We start from the raw sequence: 20,205 nt of genomic DNA, 5'->3' as shown, positions 1-20,205 counted from the left end.
GCCCCCCTTTACACGCAGATGAGCTAGAGAAACCCATGGGGGCTTTCGCCAAGACCACCACCTTCCACTCAGCATACACACCCAAGACAGCCCACTCAGACGCTGCTGAGTCCCCAGGCCATGAATGAAGACTGTCTGTCGCCCCACCTACACGCCCAAGGAGATCCCATCTTGCCCAGCCTGGGATGGCTGTCCTCCTGGCTTTGAGTACAGCTCCTTGGGGGCTGGAGGACACAGGCTGTACCGGACCATCTCGATACAGGAAACAGGGCCGAGTCAGCTGGCCGCAGCCATGAGCGATAAGTCTCCTTACTCCCACAGCAGGAAGAGCTGCATGGTCCCCAGCCAAGCCAAGAGGGTGCCAGAGTCCTGACTACTAACCTGTACACACACAGCTAGCTAGAGGACTTTATTTTTCTATTCAAATAGAGCACCTTTGGTATTTTTTATAGTCACATTTTAAAAAATGTGATAATGCTAGTTGTGCATTTTATACAGACGTCAGAAATTCTTACTTGAACATTACATCGTTAAGCTTTTTGCTATTTTATGTTACATAAAGTTAACAATGTGGACACGAACATAAAAGATCAGACACCATATAGCATAGTAACGCACCAGATGCAGCAGAATGTGTGTACCAGCAATATAATCATTGAAGTTTTTATTAATGAGCTGAATAAAAAGCCAGTCCATTAAAGGCCCAATGCAGCTGTTTTTATCTCAATATCAAATCATTTCTGGGTAACACTCCATCCTGGTTACTGTGTTATCTGGGTGAGGGTGGTAAGTACCTTAGTGTGATTGTTTTCAATTAAAATGGTCAAAAAGAAACAAAAATAGCTTCTTAGCAATTTCTCAAGCAAGAAACTGTCTGGGAGTGGTCTGTGTGGGGACGGGAAAACTGAAAACAGGCTGTTATTGGCAGAGAGGTTTGGAACTCTTTGTTGGTCTATTAACTCATTTATCTCCTGGTGTTGTCTTCCAGGCAGGCTGAAACTCCATCCCACCAAAACTGGCAGAAATTTCAAACAGCACTTTAACTAAAAGGGCATTTTCACAGTGTGGAAACGCATAAAACACAGGAAATTCACGTTTTTTTTTTTTTTTTTTTTACTTCACTGGGCCTTTAACCACCAAAATGTATGTTTATTAATTAGAAAATAGGTACATTACTTCAAAAAGAAAAGTTCATCGGTGCCATGACAAATTACAGAAAACAGATATTGGGCGAAGCTCTGAGCAAGTTTTGAAATCCTATGTACAGCATATATACATTCATATTTCATAACTGAAATCTGGGCAGCTCTGACTACAACACAATAAAAGAAGACTAGTGAGCGAACCTATTCGCAATTTAAATAATGCAGCTGCTTTCTGCTTGTAGAACATACATAACCTTCCAGTTAGTGGAACTGAAACTACATTGGACAGAATGGCTGTTTAAAAAATAAACACAACGTTACCATGACTTATTAAAATTCAATTTTAAAACCATGGCTTCTCTGCTTGTACCACTCGTGAACAGTAAAACAAAAACATCAAACTATTTAGGAATGACAAAATGGCCGACATTTCAATAAACTCTTAGGGAAGAAAAGGATTCAGAAAAGGATTTAGAAAAGAAAGGACGCACAGTAGAACTTGACAGTCTTGATCAGTCTTCCATGAAGCGGATGTGCTTAGTGGCCTCCTTGGCCCGGGCTATGATGATTTTCTCGGCTTTGGAAATGAGCTGGGGCAGAAACAGAGATGAAAGGGAGACATTGCTCTGTTAAAATCAATTTTAACGCCTAGAATAATATTAGTGAACAACATGCTCATTCAAAAATGGTTTTCCTCAAAAGAAAAATGTTGGGTGCTGCTAGAGATACTTGTAAATAATCCATAAAAAAAATTGTAAATAGGACGGAACTCTACCTTCTCTGTGCCCCGTTTCTTGTCTCTCGGCCGGTTCAACTTAGCTTGGCGGTCCACCAGGATCTTCTGCCAGTACCTTTGTTCATGGTCGCCTACAAGTACAAATTAATGAAGAAATTAGCAATTGTCCATTTCAATGTAACCACCAGCCCTTCCACTGGAACGCAGCAGCACATGAAAACACACCCAAACATCTCTTTCCAAAGTGCAACAAATAATTCAGCTACATTCTTCTCTTAATAAGCAAATGAAGCCAAAAGTCAGACATATTTTGGTTAAGATGTCCTTCATGAATATGCTTTCTTGATCCTCAAATTAAGATGCAGTAAGGGGACTCGAAAAACGTCATATAATAATTGAATAATAATATATAATAATTCATTACTTACTGTATGAAATATTATAATAATAAAATGCCATTTAGCAAATGCTTTTATACAACGGGACTTCGTCCTGTGTGCATATTACGTATTGGTGGTCCCGGGAATCAAACCCACTATCCTGGCATTGCAAGAGCCATGCTCTACCAACAGACAGAGGACCAGCAATTGTTAATTAACAAAGATATTACAGTGCATTTGGAAAGTATTCAGACCCCTTGACTTCTTCCATATTTTGCTACGTTACAGCCTTATTCTAAAATTCCCCTCAAAATCTAAACATAATATACCATACCAGGCTTTTAGAAATGTTTGCAAATGTATAAGAAAAAATAAAAAATAAGAAAAATCACATTTACCTAAGTATTCAGACCCTTTGCTCAGTACTTTGTTGAAGCACCCTTGGCAGCAACTACAGCCTTGAGTCTTCTTGGGTATGAAGCTACAAGCTTGGCACACCTGTATTTGGAAAGTTTCTCCCATTCTTCTCTGCAGATCCTCAAGCTGTCAGGTTGGATGGAGAGTGTCGCTGGACTAGAGGTCGACCGATTAATCGGAATGGTCGATTAATTAGGGCCCATTTCAAGTTTTCATAACAATTTGTATTTTTGGAAATCGATCATGGCCGATTACATTGCACTCCACGAGGAGACTGCGTGGCAGGCTGACTACCTGTTATGCGAGTGCAGCAAGGAGCCAAGGTAAGGTGCTAGCTAGCATTAAACGTATCTTATAAAAAACAATCAATCTTAACATAATCACTAGGTAACAACACATGGTTGAGGATATTACTAGTTTAGCTAGCTTGTCCTGCGTTGCATATAATCGATGCGGTGCCTGTTCATTTATCATTGAATCATAGCCTACTTCGCCAATCGGGTGATTCAACAAGCGCATTCGCGAAAAAAGCAGTCGCTGCACCAATGTGTACCAAACCATAAACATCAACACCTTTCTTGAAATCAATACACAAGTAAATATTTTTAAACCTGCATATTTAGTTAATATTGCCTGCTAACATACATTTCTTTTAACTAGAGAAATTGTGTCACTTCTCTTGTGTTCTGTGCAACAGAGTCAGGGGATATATGCAGCAGTTTGGGTCGCCTGGCTCGTTGCGAACAGTGTGAAGACGATTTCTTCCTAACAAAGACAGCCAACTTCGCCAAACGGGGGATGATTTAACAAAAGCGCATTTGCAAAAAAAGCACAATCATTGCAAGAATGTACCTGACCATAAACATCAATGCCTTTCTTAAAATGTATATATTTTTAAACCTGCATATTTAGTTAAGAGAAATTCATGTTAGCAGGCAATATTAAACTAGGAAAATTGTGTCACTTCTCTTCCATTCATTGCATGCAGAGTCAGGGTATTTGCAGCAGTTTGGGCCACCTGGCTCGTTGCGAACTAATTTGCCATAATTATGGCATAACATTGAAGGTTGTGCAATGTAACAGGAATATTTAGACTTCTGGATGCCACCCGTTAGATAGAATACGGAACGGTTCCATATTTCACTGAAATAAACTTTTTTGTTTTGGAAAATTATAGTTTCCGGATTTGACCATATTAATGACCTAAGGCTCGTATTTCTGTGTGTTATTATATTATATTTAAGTATATGATTTGATAGAGCAGTCTGACTGAGTGGTGGTAGGTAGCAGCAGGCGTGTAAGCATTCATTCAAACAGCACTTTACTGAGTTTGCCAGCAGCTCTTGACAATGCTTCAAGCATTGCGCTGTTAATGACTTCAAGCCTATCAACTCCCAAGATTAGGCTGGTAATACTAAAGTACCTATTAGAACATCCAATAGTCAAAGGTCTATGAAATACAAATGGTATAGAGAGAAATAGTCCTATAATAACAACAACCTAAAACTTCTTACCTGGGAATATTGAAGACTCATGTTAAAAGGAACCACCAGCTTTCATATGTTCTCATGTTCTGAGCAAGGAACTGAAACATTAGCTTTTTTACATGGCACATATTGCACTTTTACTTTCTTCTCCAACAAGTATCTGACTGAGCGGTGGTAGGCAGAAGCAGGCACGTAAACATTCATTCAAACAGCACTTTCTTGCGCTTTGCCAGCAGCTCTTTGTAGTGCGTCAAACATTGCGGTTTTTATGACTTCAAACCTATCAACTCCCGAGATGAGGCTGGTGTGACCGAAGTGAAATGACCGGCTAGTTAGCGGGCGCTAATAACGTTTCAAACTTCAATTACTCTGAGCCTTGGAGTAGTTGTTCCCCTTGCTCTGCATGGGTAACGCTGCTTCGATGTGGTGGCTGTTGTCATTGGGTTGCTGGTTTGAGCCCAGGGAGGAGCGAGGAGAGGGACGGAAGCTATACTGTTACACTGGCAATACAAAAGTGCCTATATGAACATCCAATAGTCTCTAAGGTTAATGAAATACAAATGGTATAGAGGGAAATAGTCCTATAATAACTACAACCTACAACTTCTTACCTGGGAATATTGAAGACTCATGTTAAAAGGAACCACCAGCTTTCATATGTTCTCATGTTCTGAGCAAGGAACTGAAATGTTAGCTTTTTTACATGGCACCATATTGCACTTTTACTTTCTTCTCCAACACTTTGTTTTTACATTATTTAAAACAAATTGAACATGTTTCATTATTTATTTGAGACTAAATTGATGTTATTGATGTATTATATTAAGTTAAAATAAAAGTGTTCATTGTTCATTCAGTATTGTTATATTTGTCATTATCACACACACACACACACACACACACAGGTCGACCATAGAGATACCAATACCGATTTATTGGAGGTCCTCCAATAAATTGGTATTGAAAAATCATAATCGGTCGACCTCTACACTGGACAGCTATTTTCAGGTCTCTCCAGAGAGGTTTGATCGTGTTTAAGTCCGGGCTCTGGCTGGACCACTCGTGGAAATTCAGAGACTTGTCCCGAAGCCACTCCTGCGTTGTCATGGCTGTATGCTTTGGGTCGTTGTCCTGTTAGAATGTAAACCTTCTCCCCAGTCTGAGGTCCTGGGTGCTCTGGAGCAGGTTTTCATCAAGGATCACTCTGTACTTTGCTCCGTTCATCTTTGCCTCGATCCTGACTAGTCTCCCAGTCCCTGCCGCTGAAAAACATCACCACAGCATGATGCTGCCACCACCACGTTTCTCCTTAAGGATGGTGCCAGGTTTCCTCCAGACTTGGTGCTTGGCATTTAGGCCAAAGAGTTCGATCTTGGTTTCTCATGGTCTGAGAGTCCTTTAGGTGGTGCCTTTTGGCAAACTCCAAGAGGGCTGTCATGTGCCTTTTACTGAGGAGTGGCTTCCGTCTGGTCACTCTACCAAAAAGGCCTGAGTGCTGCAGAGACGGTTAACCTTCTGGAAGGTTCTCCCATCTCCACAGAGGAACTCTGGAGGTCTGTCAGAGTGACCATTGGTTTCTTAAATCACCTCTCTGACCAAGGCCCTTCTTTCCCGATTGCTCAGTTTGGCTGAGTCTTGGTAGTTCCAAACTTCTTCCATTTAAGAATGATGGAGGCCACTGTGTTTGGGGACCTTCAATGCTGCAAACATTTCCCCAGATCTGTGGCTCGACACAATGCTCTCTCGGAGCTCTGCGGACAATTGCTTCGACCTCGAAGGCTTGGTTTTGCTCCGACCTGCACTGTGAACTGTAGGACCTTATATAGACAGGTGTATGCCTTTCCAAATCATGTCCAATGAATTGAATTTACCACAGGTGGACTCCAATCAAGTTGTAGAAACATCTCAAGGATGATCAATGGAAACAGGAGGCACCTGAGCTCAATTTCAAGTCTGATAACAAAGGGTCTGAATTAATATGCAAATAAGCTATGTTTTTTATTTTTAATACATTTGCAAAAAAAAAATCAAAAAATATTTTTTTGCTTTGTCATTATGGTGTATTGTGTGTAGATTGATGAGTAAATCAATTTTAGAATAAGGCTGTAATGTAATAAAAATGTGGAAAAAGTCAAGGGGTCTGAATACTTTCCGAATGCACTGTATATAGCCATTGCCTCTTTTCAGATGTAGTAAATAGTTTATGGCCCCGTTTGAACTCTCCCAAATACATCCATCCCTTCTCCCATCCTTGAAAAAAAATCACTAATCTAATATGATTTGATCGGCGTGAGCAAGGCTACCTCTGTGTTGCTGTCACTAGTCATGTCAGCGCTTGCCTCAAAGGGAGGAAGAAAGGTTGCAAATAAAGATTATTTGAACAGGGCCCTTGGTGAACTATAGTGGTAGTAGTGGGAGAGTCAGCCTACCAGAAAGGATCTCCAGCTGCCAGCTGTGTTTGTGCTGCAGCTCGGTGCGAGCGTCAATGATGGCCTTGGCCTCTGCTGGAGTCTTGAAGCGGACGTGACCCTCGGCGTCCCCCTCTAGGGTGTCCACATACACCACTGGGGACACCTCAGAGAGAGCGTCCTAGATACACACAAACTTGGAGTTAGAAGAACACATGGCTCTAATAATTTGTATGTGAAACAATGAATGCATAATAAACATGGTAAAAGAAGAGCGTTAAAAGCTCATCTCTACCTTGATGACTTTTCTGCCAGGTAAGGGTGTGGTGTGGGTGATCCTGACGATGCAGCCACTCTCAAACTGAGGGCCAAGGGGGCTCTCCTTTTCACCTGCTTTCTTACTCTCCTCAGCTTAGGAAAAAAAATGGTGAAGAAGACATAATATTGTGTGTGGAAATGGTCAACTGTAGGGGAACCGGTTTCAAATGATTTTAAGCATTTATTCTGATGTAATATGTGGACAGCAAACTAACATGTGACTCAATATCAATATGTGGGAGATTTATATGAGAGTACTAGGGGATTTAAACATGCAGAAGTTGTACTACTGACAGATAGGTAAGTAGTGGATAAATATTAGGCACTAACGAGATGTCTGTTTCTGTTGGAGACTGGTGTCCATCTCCATTTTCTCTCCTGATCCTGCCCCCTTGTGGTGGAACTTGGTCAGGCACGCCTTCAGAGCTCCCATGCTCCTCTTCTGCAGGGTCAGATACTCCACCTTCAACTTCAGCCAGTCTTTCCTTCCATCCAGACAGCAAAAAGGAGAGTGTGGAGAGGAGGAAGAGAAAGTAGAGAACGAGAGAGAGCAAGCTCTTGATTTGAATAACAATATCTTGTCTAACACTGGGGTATTGGATTGTTGAATAAAGATGCTATGGTTTAGACCAATTTAGGGATTTATTTAGATTAAACCAATGCCATTGGTCTGATTGACTCAGAGCAGGCTATTAGTCATAAAGATGCATGAAGGTTCTTACTTGGACAGAACCCGGAGAGGAATGACCTCTTCACCAATCTTCGCCCTCTCCTTGTGCTTCTTCTTCCTCTTCCTCTTAGCTTTTAGCAGGGAGTCGTCCATCTTCTCCTCCTCTTCCTCCTCAACCTTGACAGGCAAATCTGAAGACACCAGATTACTATTAGGCATTATTTGTCTCTGCTGACCAGTAGACCATCTTTTGGACTGGATTTTGTCAAACCTGCCCACATGTATTTTCTTGTACCCAAAACCAGTGATTTTATCTGTTCACAAGGAATGTGTAGGTTCAATACAATGAAGATCCTTACCTTTCCCATCGCTCTCCTTCACCTTGTCTTCGTCCTTCACCTTGCCCTCCTCCCCCTCGCTCATCCTTCTCAGCTTAGCGGGCATGTCTCCCTGGACGTCACTCTCTGAGCTTTCCCCTGCCTGGGACCGCCGTCTCTTCTTCTCTAGCCTTTTGGCCGGGGCCTTATCTGTGCACCCCTCAGGTGCTACAACCTCTGCACCCTCGGCCGTGCATTTCCTCTTCCTGTCAGAGGGCTTAGACTCAGATTCTATTTCTTGTTCTTTGGCCCCGCCCACTGTTGTCTCAGCCTGTGACGGGGTGTCCTCTTTGGTGCTGCCCCGGGACTTCTTCTTCTTCCTCCTTTTCTTTTCCTCTTCCTCATCTGCAAAAAACAGACACACAGTAGTTTAACAGATGGTAAAGGGCTTTAACTTGACACTTAAATGTTGGCACAAAATATGCATTTGTTTTAATTGTGTGTAGTCACTCTGGAGTTGACCAGCAATGCTTTATCCTTCCCAATACCCACCTAGTGTGGTGACCAGGGTGGGTGGATCGGGGATAGGCTTCCTGTTCTTGGTCTTAGGGAAGATGCCAGGTTTCCTGGGGGCGTCCTCTGGAGGGTTGTTCAGCATCTGGACGAGGAGAACATGGTTAGTTCTCTACCTTATTACTAGGTAGGACACATCCATTTGATCACAAAAGTCATTACAGACTAATCTTTATATCTCACCTCTATGGCTTTCTGTGCCTCCTCTTCCGTCTCAAACTCAATGAAGGCGAACCCTTTGGAGTGGCCCGTGGTTTTGTATCTCGGTACACTGACGTAAACCACATTTCCACATTTGGTAAACACTCGTTCTAGCCAGTCGTGTGTTACTTTCTTGGGCAGAAGCTCCTGGGGGGAAAATATATTTATTTAATATAGCGTTTTGTATTCAAAGGACCACATCATGACTTGACAAACATGAACAAAACTGGTATTTACCACATAGACTGTTCGATTGTCTACATCTTTCGGATCCTCTCCAATTGGACGCTGCCGTCGCACTTTAGTTCCCTCTAGGTTGACCTGAAAGACCAAAACAGATCACAGTGAACACCATATGTCTAAGATTTCAATACAAAATTCCAACCAGCAACTGAAAAACAGATTATGTACAGTAATACTTGACCTCAACGACAGATGAATTTTTCAGTGCCCTTGCAATCAATTTGCAATCAGTTGTCAGATTTTTCATTCGGTTGAAGGACGTCAAAACAGATATATCAACATCTGTAGAAAATAAAACCACTGTTAGTTGACAGGAACATAATTCCAAATGAGCAGTATAGGACAAGTGAGAATAGGATGATTGTTGTATGTTATCCCTTAATCTCCATCACAAATCTGGGCCAAAATTCAACCCTGACCACAAGATAGACAAAACAGTTATTGTTGGTGTTTTCAGCTATGTTAGCGTGGTCCTGGATCTGTTTGTGCTGTCTTGCCATTTGTCAACTCAATGACCATAGGAGTTGGCAAGACAGCACAAACAGATCTGGGATCAGGCAACAGCTGCGTAGGATGGGACAATGACGCCAAATGCTGCCCATTACAACTACTTACATCCATCTCGTGACTCCTCAATGAGTCGTCTTAGAAACCTGTCCTTGTGAAGGTTGACATCCCCAAACCAGAAGTCCACCTGCTTCTTCACGTCTGCAAGCAGCTGTTTCACACGGGACCTCTTCTTCTTCTCATTCTCTTTGTTCTTTCCACCTGGGTTCATGGCAGAAGATAGGGCACCACCACCACCTACGACTCTTTCCTCTGTGTCTACCATTATGTGTTTAACTACACCTGTGAATGGTCATATCTCATGATATATCTCATACTCATGGCTGAGTAACATTGCACTGAAGGTATTGGCATTCATTCATCATTAGTTATCTAGTGTTTTGAATTCTACAAGTGAGAACACGGAGTCTACGTTATGTAGCTAATGTGCATGCTTATATGTATTTAGCTCATTCGAACAAAGTTAGCTAACAACCTAATTAAACGTTAACTTCCTAGCGACTTACTCAGTCTAACAAATAACAGCATGGCTATTTCAAAATATTTTAGAAGGTAGCAAATCAAACAGAAGACATTACCTTATTATCTGCGGCAATAAGTAATCATTTAGCTAGCTATATTTTAGAATTCAGAGCGACTGGCGTTTATGTTTCGTTTTCCAGTGAGGTCCTCGCACAGTTGAGAAACAGTCGGAGTCGCTCAACCTTTCTTGACGAATAATTAATCAGTTAACACACTATAATTTAGCAAATTAGTATACCCAAATTACAAATGTGATTATACATATTAGAGGAAATGCGTTAAACACAGGTAATAGTACCAACAGCTAAATTAGATGGTCTGTATTTCTCTAAAAAGGCTTTCCTTTGGAAACCTATTTTGTCTCTTGTTGATGACGTTTCCTCCACCGTAATACGAAAAAAGGAGCGAAATACAAAAATACGTGTTCGAGAGGATCAAAACCATAACGTGTCATGGGTAAATTGTGACTGACTGACGGATCTACAAATAACAATGAGATGTATTTTGGATGCAAGGTTCTTTGTATTGTAGATCAGTCATTCGGAAATCGCCTGCACTTTCGGCTGCAATGTAGAACAAGCCTACAGACACATCGTTATGTCATGTACAACTAAACATAATCAAAACCTTCTCTTTTGCTACCATTTAGATAAGAACCATGGAGACAGTGGCATGAGCACGTGTCGTTGTTTCCCCCTAGTTTGCCTTAAAGCTAAAATCCTTAATTCGTTTTTCAGCTAAACAGCACTGCTGCCCAGCCACTTTTCTATAGGCCTATTACTAAGGGATGAGATTGGCTCTATGGTGAACAAACCATGTTATGGATTTAGAATATTTTTTTAGACATGTGTGAATGCTTATGGCAAAACTGTTTTATTTTAAAATATTAGCATTTATTTTGCCTCATGAAAAGATTGATAACGCCACAAAGACATACACACGCCCATCTCTGTTACGTCATGTACAACCATTGTGTAGCCTATCATTATTAATTGACATCCCACCACAGAAACATTTTCATCAATTCAACACAGAGATGGACGAAGAAAAAGTAAGTGCCTTATGTCGCTTATTGAAAGCTATGGCTATATTTCAAAATATTTCTTACTTTGCCTAATGCAAAATATAGTCAAAACCTTGTATTTTGCTACCATCCCGATCAGAACGGACAGATCGTGCTATCGCCCGTGTCATTTCCCCCCATAGTTTGCCTTAAAGCTACAATCTTTACTTCGTGTTTTCACCCAAACTCCAGCCCGCCACTTTTTGTTATAGGCCTATTACTGAAGGATGGGGTTGCACGAGAGACGACCGCTGTTCACTGCACTTTGGTGCTGAACGCGAGATCGCGGTATTCCGATTCAGTCGCTGTCAATTACAATTATTCTTAAACTGAATCTCCAATCGCGTCTGTTTTCGTGTTGTTTGCGCAGTCCTACTTTCACACCATCGGTTTTTTTTGCTGACAGCTGTGACAAAGTCGACACACGGTTTTGTCGACGTGAAGAATGGTGAGTAATAGCATAAATCTTTTTTGAAATCAACCAAGTTGAACTTCTATTAGGTTGACTTGCAGGTGATGTTGACTTGCATGTGATGAAGGAAATATATCACATAGGCCTAGCTGTGATATTGTCGCGTAGGTCTAACTGTGTGGATGAAACCAGTTATTATGCCTTGTCAGAGGGCTTGGGATAACATTAACATAACATAACACATTTCATTTGAATGCAATTCATTTGCGCAACTGACTAGGTATCCCCTTTCCTTCCTTATAGGCCTTATTATTACTGCAACCGAGATATTTATTTTTATCATATTAGGCTATTTTTAATGGTTGCATTCAAATTCCTGTGCATGGCCACCCGTTGTCCACTATGCCACCATTATGACGTCAATAAGGTCAACACCATAGAATTAGGAATTAGAACCTTGGAATTAGAATGCTTTTATTTCATAGGATCTCTAATGGTCAACACCTGTTTGAGTACTTTGGCTGCAGTTCAGACGGACCCTTCTCTGCTGTGTCCTTGGTGCACTGTGCTTAGATGGCATAGCATATAACTAGAATACATTTCTGCACTTTTTGGTTTCGTTTTACAAATTCATTCAAAGTCAGACAAAAAGGAGGTAGGTCTGTTTAGTCAGCTTTGTGTTACGTCTTATTAACACAACTTTTCACAATGTCTACAGATAAAAAGCTTCATGGGTTAAAACACTTTTAATGACTTTCATTTTGAGGATAACTGCAATAGGCTAGTTATGATGATTATAACACTTGATTACAACAGGACTTGGAAGATAGCCACCAGGAGAAAGGGATGGAAGAGGAGGTGGAGGTGGAGGTGGAGGCAGAGAAACCAGACGCTCAACTAAAGGAAGAGAAGAAGATCATGTCTGGCAAGGTAAGATTGGTCCTCTTATCATTAAAAAAAAAAAAGAAATTGCTAGGTTTTAATCTATCCTGTTTCATTTTACAAACTTGATTCAATGTCAGATGAAAAGGAGGCAGTCTTTCAACAGCTTCACAGCTTTTCAACAAAAAGTTTACAGAATCTCTACATATTTAAAAAAAACTCACTTACTTTAATTTTGATAAACACTGTATAGGATAGAAAGAATGAGAGGAAGGTGTGATTGGTCCTCTGGCCACTTGGGTTATTTTCTAGGTTTGAATCTATCTTGCTGTCAATTGGCTAAATAATGGACTGCTTTAACTTGATGTTACAAATAATAATGTGTGATTTGAAAACTGTATTCTTGAAGGCCCCCACAAAATCAGCAGACCAAGGCACTGAAGAAGGTTAGAGATGTTTCTATATTAAACTATTTATTTTCCTAGTACATGTACTGTTTTGTTCCTTTTGTTGTGCAGATTCATTATTTTTAAAACTAATTTATTTTTGTCCTTTAGGTTCCTCAGTGGCATTCTGTTCACCCCGAGCTCACTATCCAGATAAATACCGAAACAGAGCGGCCGTAATTCAACTCTTACAGGAGGAATTACGCAAGAGTCAACTTTACCCCTCAGGAATGGAAGAGGACGTCTGCTTCCCAATCCTCATCAATTTCATGAGGAATCTCACTGATAGGTATGCTCAAAATCTTTAAATAGCGTCCATTCTTTATACAACAACCCTGTCTGGACCACTACAAAACAACTGAACATGTTAACTTGTGTCTTTATCAGGCAGTGGAAGGTGATTCAGGAGGGCATGAGAAATCCTGTAAGTTTATCTGTCAACATTTGATGTGTGATTATTTGATAGAAAGTTGGACATGAAGTTTATCATATTGACTAACTAAGCACTTGACAACACAGCCCCTCAAGAATAAATATCATGCTCTTTTTTGTATTGAAACAGACAACCAAAGTACAACTTGCCAAAATGTGTAGGAAGATAGCGAAAACGGTTTCCCACATTGCGGTAGAGATCCTCATCCCGACCCTTGCACAAATATTAGAGCTTGATTCTGCTGGAGAAGCTAGTTCCTCTCCCTCGCTGACTGGATCAGAGTGCGCCAACATTTCAAGCATCCAGGAACATGTGGTGAAATTGAATGAAGATGGTCTACCTAAGAGGCCTGGCAGTGGAAGGTCCCTGTGCAGTCAATGGGCCAGGACTCCCTCGGCCACTGATTTTGAGCAGTCACACATGGTGACATTTGATGACAAAGATCTATCCACAAGGCCCAGCAGTGGAAGATATCTGTACAGTCAATGGGTCAAGAGTCCCTACCCCTCATCCACTGAATTTGAACAGAGGCTGGAATTGATCCGCGGACACAGTTACCACAACAGAGAATTGAGGACGAGTGACAGTCACAGACATTATTACAGCTCCCACACACCCACTCCACGTTCATCCACAAGGTATGTTCACCGACCACACTTCAACTGTGTGCCTGACCTGACTGATCTTAGCACCGTGTACATACTGAATTCAAACCAACTTTTTCACACATTACACAGCATATGACACTTCTAAGAATGAAAAGCTAATGAACGACTGTTTTTATGGTAAAGTAAGACGGCAGACACCACATCTTTAGAGAACTAAATATTATAATTATTGGGATTTAGGTGAATTTAAATTATTGATTTGCAGAGATCAATATGTAAACATTAGCCAAGACTGATAAATTCTTGTGTTTGTTTTGAAGTTCCCAGACGTCGTTGCAGAGGGCACATCGAGTAGACGCTCGACTGACAGATCCTCTGAATTCCCTCTTTGGGATCACAGAGGCCACAATTCTCCAAACGCTGGGTGATCAATCCTGCTCTTCTGGCTCACCTGGATTGACCAGATCTGTGGTCAGAGATGTCGTGAGTCAGGTGAACTCTGACATCTCACTGATCATCTCCTATTCCAGCTCAGGTAAATCAAGTCCAGTGTTGTGTGACACTGGCAGGCGATATGCCGTGCAGGCCGCCCAGAAGCTGGTGTCTGTTATCTGTGCCAAGTTGCGGAGCTTTGGAATCACTGGACAGGCTGCGCCTCAAGCCAAAACCAATCCATCTAAGGAGAATGTGGACATTGAGGCTTCTCTTGCACCATTGACAGGAGAGGTCATGGCTGTTATGGTCAACTCCAGAGAATGCCAGGGAGGAGAGCAAGGAACAATGGATGTGCTTCGAGAAATAACACACAAAGTAAATGTTTTGGCTTCAAGGGATAGTGTTGGTCTTCTGGAAGACTCCTTAGCAGAGAAAAACAATCTGAAAGAGACTGTATCCTCTGGCAGCTTGGTGAGTCCAAACATCCTCATACTTTCACCTTCTGAGAAAAAGCTTGGATCTCCTGTAATGACAACCATTGAGAAATTTTCCAGTGTTGAATTGAAGTCAGAAGCCACTAACGCTATTAGCGAAGTGCTCATTAGGTCTAGCAGAAGTCTATCTGCACAAATGTCTGCTTGCACACCTGAGCATTCATGTAATCTGGCCAGTGAAAGGAATCTGCCAGCTATGCCAGAACTTATAACAACTACAATTAATGTAGGTTCTGAAGCCTCTGAAATTATGGATTCCTTTCTGAGCGATATGACATGTATCGCACAATCAGATTTCACAAAAATGAAAGCTCTACCCGCGGCCCTTAACCTTTCTAAAAGGTTGCAGAATACTCTGAGGGGATTTTACTCTCGACTTTTGGCCCCTAACAGCTCAGAAAGAGACAAAGAGGAGAATCTAGAGCAAGCTAAAAACATTTCTGCTCCTACTTTGATCCAAAAGTCATTTGGATCCAACAAGAGTGAGCGTATGCTTCCAGGGGTCATATCACCAGGAGAAGTGGCTCTTCATAGACAGAGCGAAAGCTCCACACCTATGGCTCTTAGCCCTCAGATCATTCAGCTTCACCTCGACTCTACCACTAAGGAGGTTGTGAGCACAATTGTGTCATGTTACAAGCCAGAAGTTCCTGAGGAAGAATTGACATATTCACATGAAAGGATGTCATCGGATACGTCCCTTTTGGCTACTGAGTTTGTGGACCATGTCATAGCTTGGTTAAAGGTCATCTCTGCCGCAAGTTCTGCAACTTCTTCATCAGAGAGTTTGTGCGTTTCTCCAAATGCATTCATTTGCGAACTCTCCAGTGAAACGTTTCAGACACAGGCTGTGAAACGAGTGAAACAAGTCCTAATTGAATCTGTCAGGTGCTTTTCCAACTCAGGAAGTTCCAGCATATCAGAGTCCCACACTAGTCGGGTCAGTCAATCAGATTTTGGCATTCAACAGGATTCCTCCTCAACTTCCTTTATGAGCATGGACTCATCCTCTTTTGGTGTTGTTGCAGCCGTTGTGAAAGACATGAAGAGCCTGTTGCAGACCACCGAACCAACTGATAGTCTACAGCCAACTGATTCTGCCCTTCTACATGGTACCACAAGTTATTCTGAGACATCAAACAAGAGCTGGCAAAGTGGTGTTGCCATTTCTGACTTTAAACTTTGGTCTACAGCACAGACTATTTATAGGCACCTGCGGAACAACCTGAGAGAGTTTTTCATCCGGCATCATCAACCAGATGTAAAAACCACAGATGCTATCATAATGCAAGCCAAAAAAAGCAGCAGTCAAATCTTGCTTGCCATCCAAGAGGAAATGACCAGATCGGAGGAATTGATGACCTCACGGGAGCTGGTGCAACTCCATGGCATTGTGGGAATGATGCTGGAGGGTGTGGAGACAGTTTGCAGTGAGGATGATACAGAGCAAGAGTGGCAAGAGCTTCAAAGGCCTTCAACTTCTTTATCTACTGCTTCAAAAGGCTCAAGCTCTCAGAGATTGAACAATACTCACACTCTCCCAGGAACTACAATGTCAACTGAGTTACTGGACAGTAGCTTCCCTGTCATTAGAAGCACATGTATTGATGCAAGAGATGATATTGCATCCGGGGCCTCATTGAGTGACCAAGGAAAACCCCTGAATGGTGTGGTGAGCTTCATCATTGAACATCTTGATCCTGAAGTGATGCAGCAGATCACTTCTCCAGACTCTGATCTAACATCACTAGAAGAACTTATCTCAAAGGAGAAGATTCACTCATTGTGCCATGACCTTGTTGCTCAACTTGAGAGCCTCATTCGGGAGCAGAACAGCATCCCACTAATCAAATCGGTGGCAGTCGCTAAGTGTGTCTCTGACACAGTTTTGCTTAACCTAGCAAGGAGGGAAAACCAAGTGGGGAAACCCTTCTCCTCCAAACTCATCTACATGTTCGCTGAGGAGTTAGTGAAGCAATTGCTGCTTCCTTTGATCTTGCCTCCTTCATTGTGGGGCTTGGATCAGGAAGCCTCCCTTTACGATGTTCCGTCGAGCACATCTAGTCACCGCAGCTCAAGTTCCACTACTTCTCTAGTGACTGTACTTGATGGTAGTAGCTCTGTGGTGTCTGCTAGTTCTTCGCAGGTTTACGATGACACAGTGAATCTGTTCACAAGCGCAATCTGTCATCAAGTGATGGACAACATTTCTGGAGCCTCTAGTCACACAGTGGAGGACAACATCCATGACAGAGAGGCATCCATCATTGCTACTGGGTCTGTGGAACAGGCCCAGAGTGATTCCAGTTCTCCTCGGGCTGTGAAACAAGACAAATGGAGGTTCAGATTCCTCCCCAAGTTTTCCAAGTTCAGACTCAACCTCAAGGTAAACCAGAAATGGGTCTAAGTGAAATGTTATTATTGAGTTTTGCTGTAATTTTTTTACAGGCTAGTTATGATGATTATAACAACAACACTTGATTACAACAGGACTTGGAAGATAGCCACCAGGAGAAAGGGATGGAAGAGGAGGTGGAGGCAGAGAAACCAGACGCTCAACTAAAGGAAGAGAAGAAGGTCATGTCTGGCAAGGTAAGATTGGTCCTCTTATCATTTTTTTAAAAATTTTTTTGCTAGGTTTTAATCTATCCTGTTTCATTTTACAAACTTGATTCAATGTCAGATGAAAAGGAGGCAGTCTTTCAACAGCTTCACAGCTTTTCAACAAAAAGTTTACAGAATCTCTACATATTAAAAAAAACTCCTTACTTTCATTTTGATAAACACTGTATAGGATAGAAAGAACGAGAGGAAGGTGTGATTGGTCCTCTGGCCACTTGGGTTATTTTCTAGGTTTAAATCTATCTTGCTGTCAATTGGCTAAATAATGGACTGCTTTAACTTGATGTTACAAATAATAATGTGTGATTTGAAAACTGTATTCTTGAAGGCCCCCACAAAATCAGCAGACCAAGGCACTGAAGAAGGTTAGAGATGTTTCTATATTAAACTATTTATTTTCCTAGTACATGTACTGTTTCGTTCCTTTTGTTGTGCAGATTCATTATTTTAAAAACTAATTTATTTTTGTCCTTTAGGTTCCTCAGTGGCATTCTGTTCACCCCGAGCTCACTATCCAGATAAATACCGAAACAGAGCGGCCGTAATTCAACTCTTACAGGAGGAATTACGCAAGAGTCAACTTTACCCCTCAGGAATGGAAGAGGACGTCTGCTTCCCAATCCTCATCAATTTCATGAGGAATCTCACTGATAGGTATGCTCAAAATCTTTAAATAGCGTCCATTCTTTATACAACAACCCTGTCTGGACCACTACAAAACAACTGAACATGTTAACTTGTGTCTTTATCAGGCAGTGGAAGGTGATTCAGGAGGGCATGAGAAATCCTGTAAGTTTATCTGTCAACATTTGATGTGTGATTATTTGATAGAAAGTTGGACATGAAGTTTATCATATTGACTAACTAAGCACTTGACAACACAGCCCCTCAAGAATAAATATTATGCTATTTTTTTGTATTGAAGCAGACAACCAAAGTACAACTTGCCAAAATGTGTAGGAAGATAGCGAAAACGGTTTCCCACATTGCGGTTGAGATCCTCATCCCGACCCTTGCACAAATATTAGAGCTTGATTCCGCTGGAGAAGCTAGTTCCTCGCTGACTGGATCAGAGTGCGCCAACATTTCAAGCATCCAGGAACATGTGGTGAAATTGAATGAAGATGGTCTACCTAAGAGGCCTGGCAGTGGAAGGTCCCTGTGCAGTCAATGGGCCAGGACTCCCTCGGCCACTGATTTTGAGCAGTCACACATGGTGACATTTGATGACAAAGATCTATCCACAAGGCCCAGCAGTGGAAGATATCTGTACAGTCAATGGGTCAAGAGTCCCTACCCCTCATCCACTGAATTTGAACAGAGGCTGGAATTGATCCGCGGACACAGTTACCACAACAGAGAATTGAGGACGAGTGACAGTCACAGACATTATTACAGCTCCCACACACCCACTCCACGTTCATCCACAAGGTATGTTCACCGACCACACTTCAACTGTGTGCCTGACCTGACTGATCTTAGCACCGTGTACATACTGAATTCAAACCAACTTTTTCACACATTACACAGCATATGACACTTTAAGAATGAAAAGCTAATGAACGACTGTTTTTATGGTAAAGTAAGACGGCAGACACCACATCTTTAGAGAACTAAATATTATAATTATTGGGATTTAGGTGAATTTAAAGTATTGATTTGCAGAGATCAATATGTAAACATTAGCCAAGACTGATAAATTCTTGTGTTTGTTTTGAAGTTCCCAGACGTCGTTGCAGAGGGCACATCGAGTAGACGCTCGACTGACAGATCCTCTGAATTCCCTCTTTGGGATCACAGAGGCCACAATTCTCCAAACGCTGGGTGATCAATCCTGCTCTTCTGGCTCACCTGGATTGACCAGATCTGTGGTCAGAGATGTCGTGAGTCAGGTGAACTCTGACATCTCACTGATCATCTCCTATTCCAGCTCAGGTAAATCAAGTCCAGTGTTGTGTGACACTGGCAGGCGATATGCCGTGCAGGCCGCCCAAAGCTGGTGTCTGTTATCTGTGCCAAGTTGCGGAGCTTTGGAATCACTGGACAGGCTGCGCCTCAAGCCAAAACCAATCCATCTAAGGAGAATGTGGACATTGAGGCTTCTCTTGCACCATTGACAGGAGAGGTCATGGCTGTTATGGTCAACTCCAGAGAATGCCAGGGAGGAGAGCAAGGAACAATGGATGTGCTTCGAGAAATAACACACAAAGTAAATGTTTTGGCTTCAAGGGATAGTGTTGGTCTTCTGGAAGACTCCTTAGCAGAGAAAAACAATCTGAAAGAGACTGTATCCTCTGGCAGCTTGGTGAGTCCAAACATCCTCATACTTTCACCTTCTGAGAAAAAGCTTGGATCTCCTGTAATGACAACCATTGAGAAATTTTCCAGTGTTGAATTGAAGTCAGAAGCCACTAACGCTATTAGCGAAGTGCTCATTAGGTCTAGCAGAAGTCTATCTGCACAAATGTCTGCTTGCACACCTGAGCATTCATGTAATCTGGCCAGTGAAAGGAATCTGCCAGCTATGCCAGAACTTATAACAACTACAATTAATGTAGGTTCTGAAGCCTCTGAAATTATGGATTCCTTTCTGAGCGATATGACATGTATCGCACAATCAGATTTCACAAAAATGAAAGCTCTACCCGCGGCCCTTAACCTTTCTAAAAGGTTGCAGAATACTCTGAGGGGATTTTACTCTCGACTTTTGGCCCCTAACAGCTCAGAAAGAGACAAAGAGGAGAATCTAGAGCAAGCTAAAAACATTTCTGCTCCTACTTTGATCCAAAAGTCATTTGGATCCAACAAGAGTGAGCGTATGCTTCA

The 20,205-nt window shown here is 41.9% G+C and overlaps 2 protein-coding genes across 5 annotated transcripts; one reads left to right on the top strand and one right to left on the bottom strand.

The window, feature by feature from the left end:
* Nucleotides 1-1,134: 1,134 nt before the first annotated feature.
* larp7 (La ribonucleoprotein 7, transcriptional regulator) lies at nt 1,135-10,635 on the bottom strand. Its single transcript, XM_035783461.2, has 13 exons — nt 10,041-10,635; nt 9,511-9,744; nt 9,077-9,177; nt 8,890-8,973; nt 8,635-8,799; nt 8,431-8,536; nt 7,921-8,283; nt 7,614-7,752; nt 7,222-7,376; nt 6,869-6,984; nt 6,595-6,754; nt 1,921-2,012; nt 1,135-1,735 (listed from the first exon to the last, which is right to left on the bottom strand). The coding sequence occupies exons 2-13, from the start codon at nt 9,725-9,727 to the stop codon at nt 1,658-1,660; spliced, it is 1,776 nt and encodes a 591-aa protein (XP_035639354.1). The 5' UTR covers nt 9,728-9,744; nt 10,041-10,635; the 3' UTR covers nt 1,135-1,657.
* Nucleotides 9,687-20,198, top strand: LOC118391940 (uncharacterized). Of its 4 annotated transcripts, none has more exons than XM_035783457.2 (13): nt 9,687-9,806; nt 12,276-12,389; nt 12,751-12,787; nt 12,899-13,076; nt 13,175-13,211; nt 13,350-13,858; nt 14,149-17,143; nt 17,248-17,349; nt 17,708-17,744; nt 17,856-18,033; nt 18,132-18,168; nt 18,305-18,810; nt 19,100-20,198. In XM_035783457.2, exons 2-13 carry the CDS (start codon nt 12,306-12,308, stop codon nt 19,494-19,496), a joined length of 5,097 nt encoding a protein of 1,698 aa, XP_035639350.2. In that variant the 5' UTR covers nt 9,687-9,806; nt 12,276-12,305; the 3' UTR covers nt 19,497-20,198. The 4 variants fall into 4 exon arrangements, with proteins under 4 accessions (XP_035639350.2, XP_052315403.1, XP_052315402.1 ...); XM_052459443.1 differs by lacking the exon at nt 9,687-9,806 and adding an exon at nt 10,933-11,035 and having other exon boundaries at nt 18,308-18,810; XM_052459442.1 differs by lacking the exon at nt 9,687-9,806 and adding an exon at nt 10,933-11,035.
* Nucleotides 20,199-20,205: the final 7 nt, after the last annotated feature.

This window comes from Oncorhynchus keta, chromosome 13 (assembly GCF_023373465.1).
Source record: "Oncorhynchus keta strain PuntledgeMale-10-30-2019 chromosome 13, Oket_V2, whole genome shotgun sequence".
NCBI classification, from domain to species: Eukaryota; Metazoa; Chordata; class Actinopteri; order Salmoniformes; family Salmonidae; genus Oncorhynchus; species Oncorhynchus keta.
This window is presented reverse-complemented; position numbering and strand designations above follow the sequence as displayed.

Excerpts from the sequence above, each read along its gene's own strand:
- larp7 (XM_035783461.2), bottom strand. The coding sequence starts at position 9,727 with ATGGTAGACACAGAGGAAAGAGTCGTAGGTGGTGGTGGTGCCCTATCT. Across the intron at positions 8,284-8,430 it reads CACCCTGGTCACCACACTAG|ATGAGGAAGAGGAAAAGAAA; the intron begins GTGGGTATTGGG and ends TGTTTTTTGCAG. Across the intron at positions 6,985-7,221 it reads CCAACAGAAACAGACATCTC|CTGAGGAGAGTAAGAAAGCA; the intron begins GTTAGTGCCTAA and ends TTTTTTCCTAAG.
- LOC118391940 (XM_052459442.1), top strand. Across the intron at positions 13,859-14,148 it reads ACTCCACGTTCATCCACAAG|TTCCCAGACGTCGTTGCAGA; the intron begins GTATGTTCACCG and ends TTTGTTTTGAAG. Across the intron at positions 17,350-17,707 it reads AGAAGGTCATGTCTGGCAAG|GCCCCCACAAAATCAGCAGA; the intron begins GTAAGATTGGTC and ends GTATTCTTGAAG.